The sequence below is a fragment of the Hypanus sabinus genome, chromosome X1 (assembly GCF_030144855.1).
Source record: "Hypanus sabinus isolate sHypSab1 chromosome X1, sHypSab1.hap1, whole genome shotgun sequence".
Classification (NCBI taxonomy): domain Eukaryota; kingdom Metazoa; phylum Chordata; class Chondrichthyes; order Myliobatiformes; family Dasyatidae; genus Hypanus; species Hypanus sabinus.
This window is the reverse complement of record NC_082738.1, coordinates 16,729,479-16,747,083: the sequence shown is the minus strand read 5'-3', so window position 1 is coordinate 16,747,083 and position 17,605 is coordinate 16,729,479. Positions and strand designations below refer to the sequence as shown.

Sequence of the window (17,605 nt, the reverse complement as noted above, 5' to 3'; positions counted from 1 at the left end):
CAGAACTGCTAATCAAATATTTAAAGCAACACGCAGTGGGCATTGCGGATCTCAGCAGATCAGGCAGCACGTGTCGAAGGAAATGGAAAGTCAATGTTTTGGGTCGAGACCCTTCATCTGGACAACTAGTGAAGGATCTCAACCTAAAATGTCGACTGTCCATTTCCCTCCAATGGAGTTGGCTGACCTGCCCTGTTCCTCGAGCATTTTGATTTGTTTTGCTCTAGATTCCAGCATCTACGGTTTAGTGTGTCCCGATTCAGGCTCCTGAGCCTACCATTTACAATTTCTGAGATATCCATCAAGGTACCTTTTTAAAAGTGGTGAGAATTTCATGCAGTGCCTTCCAGACCTCACTTTCCTCTGTTTAAGATAGATTTTTTTTGTCAAATCCCCACCAATCCTTAAATCTCGGTCTACTACTTAATAAACTCTCTGCTGAGGGAGACTCACTACCGTACACATCTATGAGTTGAATTTCAAACTCCAAGATGTATAAATGGCTATTCAACTCATATATATCGTGACCCATCAGAAGCATACAGAGCCTTAGGTGCAGTTCTACTTGCATGGGTCTGTTCAAAAATCGTCTGGGGTCCGGAAAAGTGCATAATGCTTCAGGCATGTGGTCAAGAACAAAAGATAACTGGTGAGATACACAGGATGACATGAGAAATAAAACTGTTTTCATGAAGCAAGTAGTCACTGCCTGAAAGGTCAGCTAAAGCAGGTTCAATCATCGTGTTCAGGAAGCACCTGGAGGAAAGAAATGTATGGGATTATTGGGAATGGAATAGGACTGATGGGGTTGCACTTACAGAGAGACATCGGGGCTTCGATGGGCTGAATTGCCTCTCTTTGTAATGCAATGATTCTATTACCCTGGAAATTCTATTACACTTTCATGGGAAATTGGATCAACTTTGCACATGGCCAAGACAACGATTTTACCACGCATTGATTTTACTCTTTCAAGGGAAGTGAGAATTGCTGGGATGGTCAGTGTTTAAACATTGTGGCTTGGCCAGGCCCCTAAGATATTCTGTGTTCAAAATCCATCCAAAAGCAACAGAGAATTGTTAATGGCAGAGACTGTTGGGGTTAACAGAATCACAGCCATGCCATTTTAGAAGGTATGGGGTGTCACAGATTGGCCAAACCAAGTAATCATAGCAGATTTGCTTCTCTGAAAGACATCATTGCCCCAAATAGATTTTTATGACAATCCAGTGGTTTCATAGTCATGATTTCTTATTCCAGATGTATCTAATTACTTGAACTTAAGTTCCCCAGAACTTGTGTCACAAGATCAATGGTTCAGGTCTCTGGATCCTGGTCCAGTAATTTAACCACTCTGATACCCCTATCTTTGTAACCTTCCTTAACACCATAGTCTTCAGATTACTGAACAAACAAGCTGCCAGCCAAAACAAATTACAGAATAAGGGATTGCCCATTTAACATGCAGACAAGGACACATTTCTTCTCTCAAATAGTTGTGAATCTTTGGAATTCTCGGTTGTGGGGAACAGGCTGGAAGTCCGAGGCCAGCAGTCAGATCATCTATGCAATGCAGGCTTAAGGAACCATATAGTACATCATGTGTTCTTATTTGTGGTGGCTGTGCGTGGTTCTAAAAACAAGTGCATTTCTCTGCAATCTGGAGTGCTGATTTTGTTAGTAGTTTATGATATGAATAATTCTCTGTTTCTGTTATGAAGTGAGGGGTATTTTGAACACTGAATATCTTAGGTGCAAGATCAAATCACATAGGTTATAATTTGTGTGTTTTGATTTTACATCTTTAAGGTCCTACAGACTTGGGGTATGATTCTCCATAGAGATGGTCTAAACTCCCATTGAAACATCACTGAAAGATCACACAACCCCCAGTCAAGGAAACAAAATGATTCATTGTGCTTTTAACTCTAAGGTCAATGATCTCCCACTGAAATTGCAATAGAAGGATAGGATAACCCACAGAGCTAATAATACATCTTCAGATTGGAGAAAAGCATGATGACAACAAAGATAATTATCAATAAAACTACTTGAAGCAATTTCATTGCATGTTGTTCTTTACTGACCCCAATGGCTACTTTGCTGTTTTCATATGCCTTTAGTATTCTCCATTGGTTTTACCATTTTTATTCTATGTCTTTCTTTTTTGAAATGCCACCACCCCCCACCAAGGTTTGAAAAAAATAATCAGCCATAAATGAATGGTGGAGTAGATTCGATGGACAAAATGGCCTACTACTGCTCTGCTCCTACAGCTTATGGTCCTTTTGTTATTTTAACAATCTAAAGACTGAGCCAATCTGCTGCTGGGGACTCTCTCTCTCCCTCCCTCCCTCCCTCCCCAAACCAGTGGTACACAAAATGTAAATTAATTGGGTGTGAAGGAACAGATGACAACGTATAGTATGTCCTCAAGAAAGCAATATCTACATTCAGTTTACTCTGGAAGTTTTTAACTTACCAATAAAGAAATGTTTTTCTTTTAAGGTTCAGTTAAAACATTGATCAATTCTCTGGATGTAAGGTTGAAATACCAAGTCAGACAATCAGGATCTTACTGAACTATTGTGAGGAGGGAATGATATGAAGTGGACACCTGTAACAGTATAATAAATTAGTCTGCTGGGAGACCAGTTCAGCTTCATACCTGATATCAACAACCCATTGAGGCAATGTTCCCTCTAAGGTGTGCGTGTGTGTGTGCACACATCTTTTGCTACTAGCGCAAAAAGGAATATAAACTGGACACAAAAGGTTGGCATGTTAAGTATACTTCACAGTTGTACACAATCACATTTCCCTTTCCTGTAATCGGGCAAAAAAAAATTGTGCAACCAGATTTTTGCGTGCACTGGTCATTACAAATTGGAGGGATCTGTGCCGTTCCACTTATATTCCTCTGATAGAAGCCACACTTGCAGGGAATGAAAGTTACTGTGTCAAAGCTCTACCGCCAGCAAACGCTCCTAACGTCCTGAAGACCAGGTTTGTACAGGCTAGGTGACCTGAAGTGCCTGTTTCTGTGCTACAGTGCTCTATGATTCAAAGAGAAGAGGAGAGTGTGTTGTTGAAAATTAATAACTGAGCTAAGAAGTTATGGAGCGAGTGGTTCCTCTGGAATGTTGGAAGTTAGCAGAGAGTGGAAGGGATGTAGCAGCATTATGTTGAAAGTGGTGGAGATCACTTAGGATAATCCATTGAATTTGGAGGCTGTTGGGTGGAGAATAAATGCAAGAGGAACCCTATCTTTGTTCTGGGTGGGAGTAAGAGCAGACGAGCAGGAAATTAAATAGAAAACCTCGGAGGGAAAACTACAGTTAGGGAATAAAAGAAGATGCCTTGGAAGTAATGGTGTCATAATCTGAGTGAAAAGGTAATCGAGTTTCCAGTTGCTTCCTTACTCAGCATTGAATGTGGCAGTTTCATAAGATGTAAGACTTAGGAGCAGAATTAGTCCACTCAGCCCATCAAGTCTGCTCCGCCATTCTATTAAGGCTGATTTATTTTCTCTTTCAACCCCATTCTTTTGACTTTTCCCTGTAACATTTGATCCCCTGACTAATCAAGAACCTATCGGCCTCTGCTTTAAATACACCCTATGACTTGGTCTCCACAGCTATCTGTGGCATTGAATTCCACTATGTTTTGGCTAAAGAAATTCCTCCTCATCTCTGTTCTAAATTGACATATTTCTAATCTGAGTCTGTGCCCTCTGGTCCTAGACTCCCCCACCATAGGAAACATCCCCTCCACGTCTACTCTGTCTAGGCCTTTCAGTATTTGATAGGTTTCAATGAGATCCCCTCCTCATTCTTCTAAACTCCAGTGAGTAACCCTTTCATCCCCCAGAATCATTCTCATGAACCTCCTCTGGACTCTCCCCAGTTCATCTTTTCTTCGATAACGGGCCCAAACTTGCTCACAATACTCCAAGTGCAATCTGACCAATGCCTTAGGTAACATAGGCAGCATTTCCGACCTACATCAAAGCTGCTCAGCTCTGTTGAAAGGTCATCAACTTGTAATGTTTGATACATTAATTTCTTACAGAGCGCCTGACCTGCTCAGTATTTCCAACATTCTCTTTTTAGACACTGCAGTGCTTTGCACTTATTAACACTGGTTTCCATCAGCATCCCTCAATTCTGCTTCACCCTCTCCTCCGTCCAGATCACCTGCATTACCAAGCACCACCAGCAGTTTTATCATTCAGTATCTTTTGGTCTTGACATATAATCATGATTACTTTTATTCTCTCCACCCTTCTTTGTAATGTTAAAATTGTGTTTAATTTCTATCTTCTGATGATACGTGACTTGGAATCTGAACTCTTTCTCTCTGCCTGACCCTTTGAACATTTTCCAACATCTTCTGTTTTCATTTCAGATTTCCATAATCTGAAGATTTTAGCTTCTTGACTACTAGTATTAGATGTTGTGTATTTCATTTCTGTACAAACGGATACTCCAAATGGGAGAGGTTTTGCTGAACTTGAACTCTAGCCAGGAGTCACTGAGGCAGATAAAGTCACAAACAAGAGAAAATCTGGAGATGCTGGAAATCGAAGCGACACACACAAAATGCTGGAGGAACTCAGCAGACCGGGCACCGTCCATGGAAAAGAGTACAGTCGACGCTTTGGGCCGAGACCCTTCAGCAGGCAGATAAAGTGTTGGCCTTATTCTCGCACCAGAGGTCAAGTGTCAAACCTGAGCTAAACCTCAAGCAGCTGTGTGTGCTGAGGCCCTGCCCCTGATCTTGTTGACTGGAGCTGGTGCTGCACTTCCTCCTACCAAAGCTGAGCACGTTTTCTTTTGCAGACTTTGAATATCCCTAATGTTCAAAGATTTTAAAGGCTTAAAGTTGGTGCAAAAATGCAATTAAAAATACTAGACAATTACAAATCAGTAAAAATTAAGTGAAAGTATTTTAAAAAGATGCTTATCTTTCCTGTTGTCACCATCGAGAATACGCCATTGAAATGATCAGGCTCTGCAATGCCACACTAGATGTGATGATGATAGATTGAAGAGGTGGAATCCCCAGTGGAGTGTCCAACCAAAGTCAGCCTCAACGTTTGATGTATTCAGCAATGAAGCAGAGTGGTAGCAACTGCCATAATACAGCTTCTGCCGGACCTAGAGCAGCTTCAAGCAAGACTGGAACTCACTTGCCAGGGTTTCTCTTCAGAAACACAGGCAGTACAATCCGGCCCAATTTTCAATGGTAGAGCAAACCTTTGATCCTGTGTATATAATTACTAAATCGACGTCTCAAATAATGTTGCTGCTCGCAAAAAATATCTTATGCTAAAGTGGAAATGGTTGCTAATGCTGGGTTGTTTAGGAAGACTAACTGTTTCTATCAAAGTTTGGAATCTTACCAATTACATGTACAACAATGCCTTGAGAGACATGCTGATCTGCTAATATATCCAGATAATTCATATACCATAAGTCTCATTATTGCATAGAATTCATATAAAGATACACTTACATCTTGTTGTGATATTCATTCTTGTCATGCCATTTACCAGGCTGCAACCAAGTGCTTTCTATGTCATCCTTGAAATGTAAATCGAGGGTTCTTATTGATACTGAGCTACTATTGAATCCTCAAGTTTCTCAGCCAGGAAAGGTAACACTCTACAACAATCTCCACCTTGGGAACTTACTCCAACCACCACTTCTCCAATACCCAGGCTCTACCATTGGAGTTGTGAGCTCCATTACACAGAACTCAGAGCTCCAGAGATCTGGGTTCGATCCTGACCTTAGACGTTGACTGTGTGGAGTTTGTCCGTTCTCCCTGTGACCGCGTGGGTACTCTGGGTTCCTCCTACGTGCTGGTAGCTTAACTGGCTCTTGTAAATTCTTCCTTGGTGCAGATTAATAGCAAAAAGAGTCAAGGGGAACTTTGTTAGCTGCATGTGAGAAAATAAACTGCAGTGCTACAGGAAAATGAGAAGGAAAATGGGACTGATGGAATGGCTCTTATTGAAGCCAGCATGCAAAGAGTGGGCTGAATGTCCTCCTTCTGTGTTGCTACAAGGTTATTGGATTCTATGCTCCATTTATGTGCTGAATGCTTCTATTCCCTAGTATGTCCTGTCTCACTGCAGGAGACCGCCAAATGATCAAACTCAGCCTTCTGGTTTCCTACCCTTTAATGTGAGCCTTCAGTCTCCTCTGAGCCCTCCTGTCTTTTTCCTCTTTTAAACTATAATGTGACTTGTGTATTTTCTCTGGCTTTATCCTCATTTGTGAGTGGGTTACTTCCTGCTCTTTAAATTCCACTTTGCCCCATGTACCTTCCTATAACATATATTACGACCCTGTAAAATGTTCCCTTTTAACTTTTATTGTGACTTCTTTGTTTTCTTCTCCTTAATCTTGCTTGTGGTTGTGTTGTTTTCTTTCTTTTAAACTCTACTGTACTTTCTGCTGATTTAAACTCTATTGAGAGCTATTAAATTTCTCCTCTGTTAAACTCATTTATAACCTATTTAGCTTCTCTTTCATCTGTTGTCATCTTTACTTTATCTGCTTTATCTTCAATGTCCTTTTTTCTGCTTTAACCAACCTAACCCTCCTATTGTCACCTGTTGACTTTCTCCACTTGAATCACCCTTGTGGCCTATTTACTAGCTCATCTTTAACCTCCAGGATGACCTAGTTTGTCCTCTTTTCACTTCTATAATGATCTGTTTACTTTCTCTTCTCTAAATTCCATTGTGCACTTTATTTTCTTCTTCATTTAACCTCATTTAACATTGTTTCTCTCTCCCTTTTAACCATTTTTGTGACCCATGTATGCTTCCTCTTGTACCTCTATGTTCCCATGTTTGTGAGTTGCTTTTCTTTTCATTCAATTAATTTCGACTAATTTCTTTCTCATCATTGTTGTAATCTCTTTCCTCTTTCGACTAAATTGTGACATGTTTATTTTCTGTTTGCTCTGACTTGTGATCTGTTCATTAACAACTGCTTCAGCTTCTAGTATAGCTAATTTACTTCTTCTGTTTGTTAATCTCCATTGTGACTTGTTTATTTTGTCCTCTTTAACCTGTTTACTTCTCATTTTTAACTTTGATTGTAATCTGTTTGCTTTCTCTTTTATCATCTAATTCAACTTGTGTCTTGACACATTTCCTTTCCTCTTTTTTGAGTTATATTGCAACCTGTCTAGGTTAAATGGTGTGATCTTTCTCCTCTTTAACTGACCACTTTGGTTTTATGATGGCATGAGCATTGACTTCTCTAACTTCCGTTAATGCCCCTCCTACCCTTCTTACCTCATCCCTGTTTGTTTGTTGTTTGTTTTTTTTCTCTCTCTCTGCCCATCACTCTGCCTGTTCTCCATCTCCCTCTGGTGCTCCCCTCCCCCTTTCTTTCTCCCAAGGCCTCCCGTCCCATGATCCTTTCCCTTCTCCAGCTCTGTATCGCTTTTACCAATCACCTTTCCAGCTCTCAGCTTCACCCCACCCCCTCTGGTCTCCTCCTATCATTTCACATTTCCCCCTCCCCCCACTTTCAAATCTCTTACTATCTTTCCTTTCTGTTAGTCCTGACGAAGGGTCTCGGCGCTTCTCCCTATAGATGCTGCCTGGCCTGCTGTGTTCCACCAGCATTTTGTGTGTGTTCCTCCTGAGATCTCTGGCATCACAGAAGCCACTTTTCAATAAGTTCAGTTTGCTTCACATGCTATTAATTCCCCCAGCACTTTGTGTGTGTTGTTTTCAGTTTCTCTGCTTTTTTTCTCTCTCGTCCTTCACTCTGCACTTTTTGTACTTGCAGCTCAGCTCACGGTTACAAGCTCGGATTTACATTTCTGTGCCCTGGGAAACATTCTGTGCAGTTTGCCACCTGTTTCATTGCTGCTTTTACATTTCAATGCTTTTATTTTCTTTCAGGCCCCTTTGCTTCTTTTCTTCTACCTGCCAATTCCTAAAGTTACTTTCTGCACCTTGCTTTCCTTGTCTTGGTGTTTAAAGTCTAAGGTTTTTTTTTAATATATTAAATTGGTTTACAAATTCCTCACATGATTTAGTCAACTGATTGCCCAAACATATTTTTTTCTTCAATCTTTGTTCTAGAAACCCCTCTATTTCTCTTTCTTTCTTAATCCACACATTGCTTCAGATCTTGCCATTGACCAAGGTTCCATTAATTCTTCATTTGTCACTATGTTCATGTCACTTTCAAGTACTTAGGTCACATTTTACAAAGAAAAAGTAAAAAAAATTCAGATATAGTGACCCCCTAAAAACAAGACCATTCCTGTTTGTGCAGTTTGGCACTTTTCTACAAATAAATGTTCAATAAACTCATGGCTGCTGAATGCTTAATGATATCATCTATTGCCACTTAAAATTGTCTAGCCTTAAAGGACAGAATGACATTTTACAAACTCTCTTCATGTTAAAATAGGTATGGGTATTTTGTAAAGTTGCTTTGGTTTCTTTTGACCTGGTGCTAGAAACTCAGCTGCAAGCCTCTGGACTTTCCCTACCAATTAACCATGTCCTGACTCCATTTTGGACCTTGCGTTAGAATGATATGGTTTTAAAAGGGTAGGCTTTGCTTATTTAAACACCTCAGAACTGGAATGGAACACTTCATATTACATCACATCATGCAAACCCAACCACTGGCAGCAGATCACCTGGCATCAATGCCATCAGAGAGTGAACTTTTCTAATGAGTGATTTAGTACTGTTCCTGTCAATGTGAAATATGTTATTGATGGCAATTGAACATTTTTTGCTATCATAAGACCATAAAAAGTAGGGAACAGAATTAAGCCATTCAGCCCATCGAGTCTGCTCCACCATTTCATCATGGCTGATCCATTTTCCCTCTCAACTCTATTCTGCTGCCTTCTCCCTGGAAGCTTTCACACACTGACTAATTAAATACCTATCAATCTCCGCCTTAAACATACCCAATGACTTGGCCTCCACAGATTCACCACCCTCTAGCTAAAGAAATTCCTCCTCACCTCTGTTCTAAATAGATGCCCCTCCATGTAAGTAACTTGGTCTTAACTTCAAAAAGCTCCAGAGCAGTTCTCTCTTTTCTCAACTCTCATAATACATACCCACCCAACAAGCTTCTAATGTACCAAGATAATAGTTTTATCCCATTTCTTGTACCTGGATTGCAGTTGTCTGGGCAAACTGTTGTCAAATCATGGGTTGGGATTTAATGCTGTGACTGTACCAATTAAAAATGTAATTTGAGAAAACCCTGGCAAGGAATACTGAGGAAGGTGACACATTTAAAGCCCAAGTTGTCAAGATTCCATAATTAACCTAATTTCCCACAAGATAAGAACACAGAGCCAACTGCATAAGAAGAGATGTGAGCAATGTTTTCTAGGGAAGACATTGAAATTGGGGGCTCCTGGGACCTCAAGACCTGGAAAGACTTGGGGTGGAGGAGCAGCCCTCATGAAGATTGCTCTTGTTTGTAATTTAATGTAGTCTCAAATTACCGACAAGGCACACTGACCTTTCTAAGTATGTCTGAGGCTCCGTGGTGTACAGGCAAATGATTGACTTCCTTTGAGTTAATAAAGATAGATGGGAATCTCTCCTCTCTAATCAAAGCCATTTCTCTGTAATTCTGGATTTGTGATTGACTTCCAAATATGGGGGACCTCAGCTACTTATAGGTCTTCTTACCATTTTGATCTCTGACCACATTGCCTTATTGACATCTGAACTCATCTGAAGTATTTCATTAGCGAAGAGATGGGGATCCCACTGGCTCCACCAGAATTTTAAAATATTCCAAGTAGTAGATCATTTGGGAACGTTACCAGGTTTGTCTTTGTGACATAAATTGTGAAGCTGGAATAGTATAAAAATTAAGAAATTGAAAAGCCTGGACAGAGGATGTTTCCATTAGCGAGAGTACCTAGAACCAGAATAGAAGGATACCTCTTTAGATCAGAGATGAAGAGGAATTCCCTTAGCCAGAGGATGGTGAATCTGTGGAATGCATTGCCACAGGTGGCTGTGGAGGCCAAGTCTTTGGGTATATTTAAAGCGGATGTTGAAAGGTACTTAATTAGTAAGGGTTTCAAAGGGAGAAAGCAGGATGGAGAAGGTTGAGAAGGAAAATAAATCAGCCATGATTGAATGGTGGCGAAAACTTGATGGGCCAAATGGCGTAATTCTGCTCCTATGTCTTATGTCTTATCGAGGTGTCAAACACAATGACGCCACTCTAATAAAGTATAGTTTGAGGTGTGACCTTAATGGTACGATCTGCCTGTTCCTGTTTATGTAAAAGATGATCTGATGCCATTCAAAACAAAAAAAGTGGGAGTTTCTCCCAATCTGCAAATCATAACAAAACAGCAGATGTTGAAAATCTGTAATAAGAACAGATGTTACAAACACTCAGCAGGTTAGATAGCATCAGTGGAGAGAAACACAGTCAGAACTGGGAAAGAGGAGATTCAGTCAGTGTTTTCTCTCCCTGACCCGCAGAGTATTTTGAGCATTTTCTACTTTATTTCAGATTTTCCTAATCTGCCAGCTAAGTTACCATTCAATTAATGTCACCAAAAGATGTGATATACCTATTTTCATTAGTGCTGTGGGTGGGTGCTGGCTCTGTCCAAATTGCTACAACAGAGTAGCAACAAAACTACTTGGGCCATTTGAGAAATAAGTGGAGTACATTGCTAATGGGGAACATCTCTTTCTCTGCAGGGCTCAGTTTAAGTCAGTCAACTTCGTACATTGGTTGAAAACAATGATCTGGCCCATTCACCGTTTCCCTCTGCAGCTGCCTGATATTTTGAGCAATGTCATTCAAAAAGCTTTCCCCACAACAAGTGCTTATTTGAAATGGAATACCCTTGGCATCAATGATCAACTTATGGTGCAGCTGGCCAAGGGGGAACCTGGGAGCCGGCGGATCAATTTTAACCCACGTCCAATTTTACGAAGATTGTTCATTCAGGATCAGCACCACCAAATGACAATGTGAGCCTTAGTTAAGAATATGTCCATTGCCTCTGGGACAAGAGGGAGAGGGGAATGTTGCCAGTAGAGACCAGTCAGCATCATGGGCTGGCTTATCCAATGCTCCATTCACAGCTGCTTGGTAGAATTTGGCAGCAGCGCATCTGGGATGTCCCATGAGCAGTCCCTCACCTTCACTCCACCCACATGCTAATTGTGCCAGTACTAAAGACCTTGCGACCTCACAGACAAAGAGTGACACCCAATATTAGCATTATTATTTGGTAATGATGTAATTTGAATTAAATATATCCAAAAAACCTGACAAATTAAAAATATACTTACTGCTGTTCTGACTGTAAGGCCCAGGGTGACTGTGGTAACCTCCTGCCACCCTGCTTCCTGTAAGGATTCCATTCCCTTCTTCTGTCTCTGTCCCGTCTGTTCTGATGGAGACATGCCCACACTGTTCCTTCCTCTGCCAGGGTTGACAAGCCTCTGCTCCACCTCCCACATTTTTGCTCTCATCCAGAGCAAGGGCTGATCATCATCTTCCACCCCACCAACCTCCACATCCAATGGAATATGTTCTGTAACATTCACCTCCCCTTTCAGTATTCCAAAGGACCCACTCCTCTATGACTCCTTTCTATCTCCGCCAATATCTATTCCCATTCTCACCTCACACAGGATGCAACAGCTGCCCTTTCACCTCTTCACTTTCCACCATCCAAGGGTTAAAACAGAACTTTCAGGTGAAGAACTTGTCACTTTTACTACTTTTATACTTGGTGCTCATGAGGTAGTCTCCTCTACATTGGCAAACACCACCCCTGGACGTTGCCTTCCAAGCTACACACCACTCCGACTATTCCTTCACCAATGCTGGAACTCCCTCCTCACACTTCAGGGACTGCAGTGGTTCAAGAAGGCAGCTCACTACCTCCTTTTCAGGGCAACTAGGGATAGGCACAAAATGCTGGCTCAGCCTGCAAAGCTCACATCTCTTGAATGGATGCATATTGAACACCTCTGCCCACTGCACAAGGATGACACAGAACTTCCCCTCAACTGTAGTTGACAAATGTGTCACCCATCCCTTTAATTCTTCACCACATTCCCACTCTGACCCCTTTCTTTGGTTTCTAATACTTCTCCAATGATACCCAGTGGAAGGAACAGTATTTTGAATAGGCATGTTACAACAATCTAATCAACAGCCAACTCAGCAATTGCAGATAACCAGCCTTTCCAGTATATACCAGAACTGGTCAGTTCTGATGAATCATCATCAAACTGAAAAACTTTTTTTTTAACTTTCCACAGATGCTCTGTTGGATATTTCTAATATTCTATTTAATTTCAGATTTCCCGCAGAGGCCCACAGTTTTGTACCCCACAGTTCCTGCTTTATTTTGTTCTCTCTCCCATTCTTTTGCATCTTTTATTTACACCTTTCCCAGACAGAGGAGCTGCGATTAACGCACCTTCACCACTCTCTCTCCCTCAGCAGGCACTCCCACCTCTTGTCCTGCAGTCCCGCCTAAGCTCCACCCCTGTGTTCCCTCCACCCTCACCCTTGTCTGCCACCTAAAACTTATCCACATTTCAAAGAAAACTCGTTGATCTGGATCAGAAACTCTATTTCTCCTCTCCGCAGATCCTGGCTGACCCCTGAGTATTATAACGTTTCTTTCTTTATTTCACATTTCCATAATCTACAACACGTTGCTTTTGCTGGTAAAAGTTAAAAGTCCTACGTCATGTTTCTATTTTGACGGCAGTTCAACGAACGTCCAACCTGACAATTTTCCAATTAAAAATGCTGGAAATTCCTGTTAGGGAATATAACTGGAATGTTGGAAGAGAGGATCATTCCTAAAGTTATCCGTTTTTAGTTTTGCAAACACACTTCACCCCGCTCATTCTGTTACTGACGTACTCTATTGCCGTATTTCATGCACTGAAATCATGTAATCGTTACCAGTCTGCCAGCCTCGTTGTTGTGCAGGTTGGTCAGATAGCGCAGGTCTCGTCCCCTTTCGCTTGAGTCCACGAACTCGCGGCCAAAGACGCGGCCGAAATCAATGTTGTCACTGCACCCACCCCAGTGCCAGTCTGGTCCGCCGGGTCCCCGCCGTCGGTAATCGCACGTACACGACTCAATGGAGCCCTCGGAACACGAGCGAGATACCGAATGAGTCACTGCCGCACTGGTCAGCGCGAAAATGAAGGCCGTCTCCCGGCAGCCTGCAGGGGAGGACAGGGATTGAAGACGTTAGAGAAAGTACCAAGAATTAGAAAGAGACGACCAGAGAATGGATTAACTTTAAGATGTGGCGGGGGAGAAGGAAAAATTGAAGGCCGGAACCAGGGTCAGGAGGCAAGCAAAGCAATGGAGAGAGAGAAGGTGAAACCGAGAGCAAGAACCTCCGACTGGGAACGGCGCAGCGAGCGAGCTTGGCGCAATACTGGACGCAGAAAAGCGGGGAGGCGCACAGCCGTTGGGCTCTGGAAGAACTAAACTGAGGTTGAAAGTGCGAAATGCGTACGGAAATGCAGGAAAAACCTGACAGGCGCCACATGGAGTGAATGGTTGAGAGCCTGAGAACCAAGCATAACTCTGGAGAACCGGAGGGGCGAAATTCACCAGCAAATTAGGGAGACAACGCGAAAAAGCGGAAAACGGAGAAAGGGGTAGAAAGGGAGATGCAGAAAAAGCAACAGCGAGAACCAAAGAATGCGGGAATTGGAAGCAGAAAGAAGCCTGGCTAGAGTTCTAAACTAAAAGTGAGTCAAACTTTGTGTAAAACTGTTGAACGGGTGGGTTTAACAGAAGCCCAGGCACTAATCCCAAACAGTGTTCCGAATCTTGGAACCGGCGCTTCCAGTAAGTGCAGGGTAGTTTTTCGAGACTCTGGTTGAGGAGTGTGTCTTTGCTCCACAAACAATGTGAAGATGAAAACTAACCTTCACCCAAATCAATCTGCTCGGTATCAGATCCCAGAGCGGCCGTTTCACCCTTCCAGCTTGGGTGTTGATATTGATTCGCAACAAACAGGAATGCGAGGTTGGAAATTCCAAACTATAAAAGTTCAGCTCCTGTGCACATCCCGTGTGCTTCCAGCGCTCTCTGCTTTCAATGACAGACCCTTTCCCTGCACTAGGATCAGGTTGGAAACCTCCCTAATACCAACTCTAAGAGGATCACCTAGTTGAAGAGGGAACATTAATAACCAAGTGGATTTTGATTTAATTGTGATTGTTGAGGTGGCAGCTCCTGGCATTTCAGTTTCTCCATTTGACTTCAGGACATGCCCCAAGACCAGGGGTGTCTCTGGAAAGCGAATCTGCTTCGTTTCAAATCTAGTCCCAAGCCGGGTAATAACTGGGTTTGTGCGTTAAAAGAAACTTTAACTTGGGCAAGTACATAAATCAGGTCATTACACGAAATCAGACCTCTTTCCGATCGGTCTCATATGAACCGAGTATACTGGATCGGTGTTCCCTGAACTCCCAGCCTAGACAGGCTTAGGCAGACTCTTCTCAGATAGGGCGCTCATATGGTTCAGGAAGAGTTTGGGTACAACAATCGCTTCTTCTGTTTGGGATTTCGCTATGGACCCAGCTTGTGTATCAATGAGAGCCCGTTGTCCTCATCTACATCTGCTTTCACACCTGGTGCACAGGGTAACCTCGTTAGTGGGATCAGAGTTTCTATAGGGAACCGGGCTACACTAGACTGGCTTGGATTATATCCAAAACAGTTAACACAAAACACAAAACATGATGGAAATGCTCATCAACCTGAAACATTGCGTCTGTTTCTCTCTCCACAGATGCTGCCCGGCCTGCTGAATATCTCTAGTGTTTTCTTTTTTATTATAAGTATACCGATCAGGGTCTTCCTCTCGATCAAGTCTAGGCTGCACTCGTCAGAGTGACCCGGTGATACTGAGGGTTAGGGCGATTTGAGGTGGTTTGACTAGTACTTCCATATGAAATTCGCCTGTTGCGATCTAATGCTGGAGTACCCCTGGTTGACACCTGTCAGGATTAAATATTCTCATTCTCGTCTAAGAGAGCCTACCTCGGTTAACGATTTTGCCGAAGACGTTAGGAGTTTGAGATGTTGGACAGTTCCAGCGTCGACTGCGGAATTGCCATTTGCACTCTCTGATGGCGTTCTGCAGCCCTCCTGTGATACTGTGCAATATGCCCGGGTTCTGCCGGATCAGTTTCCTCTGCTTTCTGCTCAGCAGCTGCAAGCTTGGATCCAAGACCAGTTGGACATATTTCGAGTCGATCAATAGGTTCGAAGAAGACGCAATGTTTACAATTCCCCTGAAATAAAACAATGAACAGAATAAACAACCTCAATGTTTTCGATTCCCATCATTATTTAATAACTTCGCACCTGTTTTACCCCTGTTAAAGAGGCGCTAAATTGTTTTCACTGACGACTAATATTGGTCAAAACTTACCACCATCTCCCACTGTTATTTACTGCCAGTGTGTGGGAAAGTGAAGAGAACGCCAGAAACCACAGAGTCTTGAATCCCAGAACTAATTTCATGATGCTGCTGGTTAGGAATGATCATAAAGTAAATATATATTTACAGCATATATAATATGGATTAAGTTAGTTGCCGTTCCCCTCCCCTCCCCCAAAATAATTACGTTTCGGAGGTAAACTTAAGGGGAACAGGTAGCTTTTGGCGCGCCCTCTCCAACCTGGTCACAGGCGCCTCATAACTGGGACGTCCCGGCGCTTATAAGTTTGCATAAAGAGCTTTAAAAAAAAGTGTCGGCAAGCCTCCGAGTTTAGAGGAACAATGGTAGAAACGCGACACATTCTTTCCCCTATTGCCTGCGAGATGGGACGCAAGAGCTTTCCATCAATCTGTCCATCATCCACTAGTTGAAAGACAGCAGATTAAAACGGTTAATGTCCATGTAAGACCACTTCACTCCTATTGTTCAATAACTTTCGGGCAACTGCAATAAGCTACTGCTATGTAACTGAAACAATTCTGTAGCAATCAGCCTCATTTATTCCCACAGCGAGACAAACGTTTCTTCGAGAAAAATATATCTTTGAATCTGATCTTCAGATAACCAGGGCACAATGAGAAGATGCGCGTCGAAAGGAATCGTTTCTGGCGTTGCTTCCTACATTGTTTATCAAGAGCATTTTCAAACTGCGTCTGTTATACGTTGGGAATCGCCGACAGATCTTGAGACTTAAATGATTCCGGACGCCTCTGCCGCAGCTTCGCGTTTTCCTTTGGCTGAACAGTGAAGATTGCTGAAGGTCGCCCTCAGTGTGTCCGAGCCCGAAAAGCTCGCGTTTCTTTCAGGGCTATCTTCAGCTGAATATATTCATATTTAAAAGGAAAACAAATAAGGAAACCATTCCCGCCTCCTACCACCCCTCAGTTAAACCCAAAATATTAATCAGGGAGGAATCGTTTTTACTGTGACTGCTGCGATATATTTATATATGAGATATTGTAGTCCAATTTATCTGGACTAAAGTTGATTGATTTCTGCTTTTCAAACTCATTTTCAAAAAAAAAACTGGCATTGCAGATACGTATGATAAAACTAGTAGACATTTTATAATATCTCTCTTGGTTTGTCTCAGTTCAGGTCGATGATTTGGATTTGAATTAAAGTTGTAGATAGGTTCAGCGAAAGTGCAGAGATTCTTTAAATCGTAGATACCCAATTCTTTCGTCTTTAACCGTTATCATCCCGCTTGACTTTCCTCCCTGGTCTCCACAGCCAGAAAGGACTTTTTTTAAAAACAAAAAAGATGATCAATGGAGTATTTAACTAAATGTTCAGCTGTCAGAATGTGAAGACGATTCCTGGTAGAATTCCCGAATATTATTTAATAATACATTGAAGTGTATTAACACTGAACCAAGTGTGCTGAAGTTGACTGCATTGGTGAGCAGTTCACTTTAGAAACAGAAGCTGTGATTTATTGTTCTATTTAATACAAATTGCATCGTCAATATTTGCCAAACCCTCGACTTTCCCTCAAATTAGCGGGAGACAATTATTTATTGCCGCCGAGGAATTCGAAAGAAGCAAGAAATGGGTAGCATCAGTTTGGCTCTGCGTTAAGCTGATTTTCGATTGTAGTTGACCTCGGGGTGGCGCTCTCGGCCCGTCGGAGCAATGCTGAAGCGTGGGCCAGCTATTTAGTTTTTCTCAGTCGCTTAACCACGCCGGTTAAAACAGTAGCCACATTCTCAAAGCAGTCGACACAGCTGGCAAAACACTTTCACGTTATGCAAAACATCATTCTCACTGCAAAACGTACTCAGACAATCAAAGCAGTAAATACTTGTAGCAGAAGTAAATAATTCAATTAAAACGGAAGAGTCAATGATTTGGGATTGATGCTGTCAGCTGGGGGCAGTTGATTGTGTTTTGCTTGACCTGACTCTTGGAGTTGATTTTTGTGTCTTCTTTGTGACTTCTGATGACTGCTGTGTCTAGTTTTGCAAAAGGTTCATTAGCAATTGACACTGGTGTACCTGTAATGAGAAACGATTGACTGTTGTCTTGCTCATATGGAGCTTAGAATTGACA

General features: G+C 42.2%; 1 protein-coding gene across 6 annotated transcripts in view; it reads right to left on the bottom strand.

The window, feature by feature from the left end:
• The window catches only part of wnt1 (wingless-type MMTV integration site family, member 1), a 30,958-nt gene that overhangs the window by 2,001 nt on the left and 11,352 nt on the right, over window positions 1-17,605 (bottom strand). Inside the window, exons 1-4 of one of the 6 annotated variants that reach the window (XM_059955958.1) lie at window positions 15,734-16,366; window positions 15,484-15,582; window positions 15,090-15,343; window positions 12,984-13,249 (exon numbers count right to left, since the gene is read on the bottom strand). In XM_059955958.1, the coding sequence (XP_059811941.1) occupies window positions 12,984-13,249; window positions 15,090-15,343; window positions 15,484-15,575 (612 nt within the window). In that variant the 5' untranslated portion in view covers window positions 15,576-15,582; window positions 15,734-16,366. Of the gene's footprint in view, window positions 1-12,983; window positions 13,250-15,089; window positions 15,344-15,483; window positions 15,583-15,733; window positions 16,367-17,605 lie in introns of those variants that run through there. The other 5 variants (XM_059955959.1, XM_059955961.1, XM_059955960.1 and 2 more) reach the window with 5 other exon arrangements.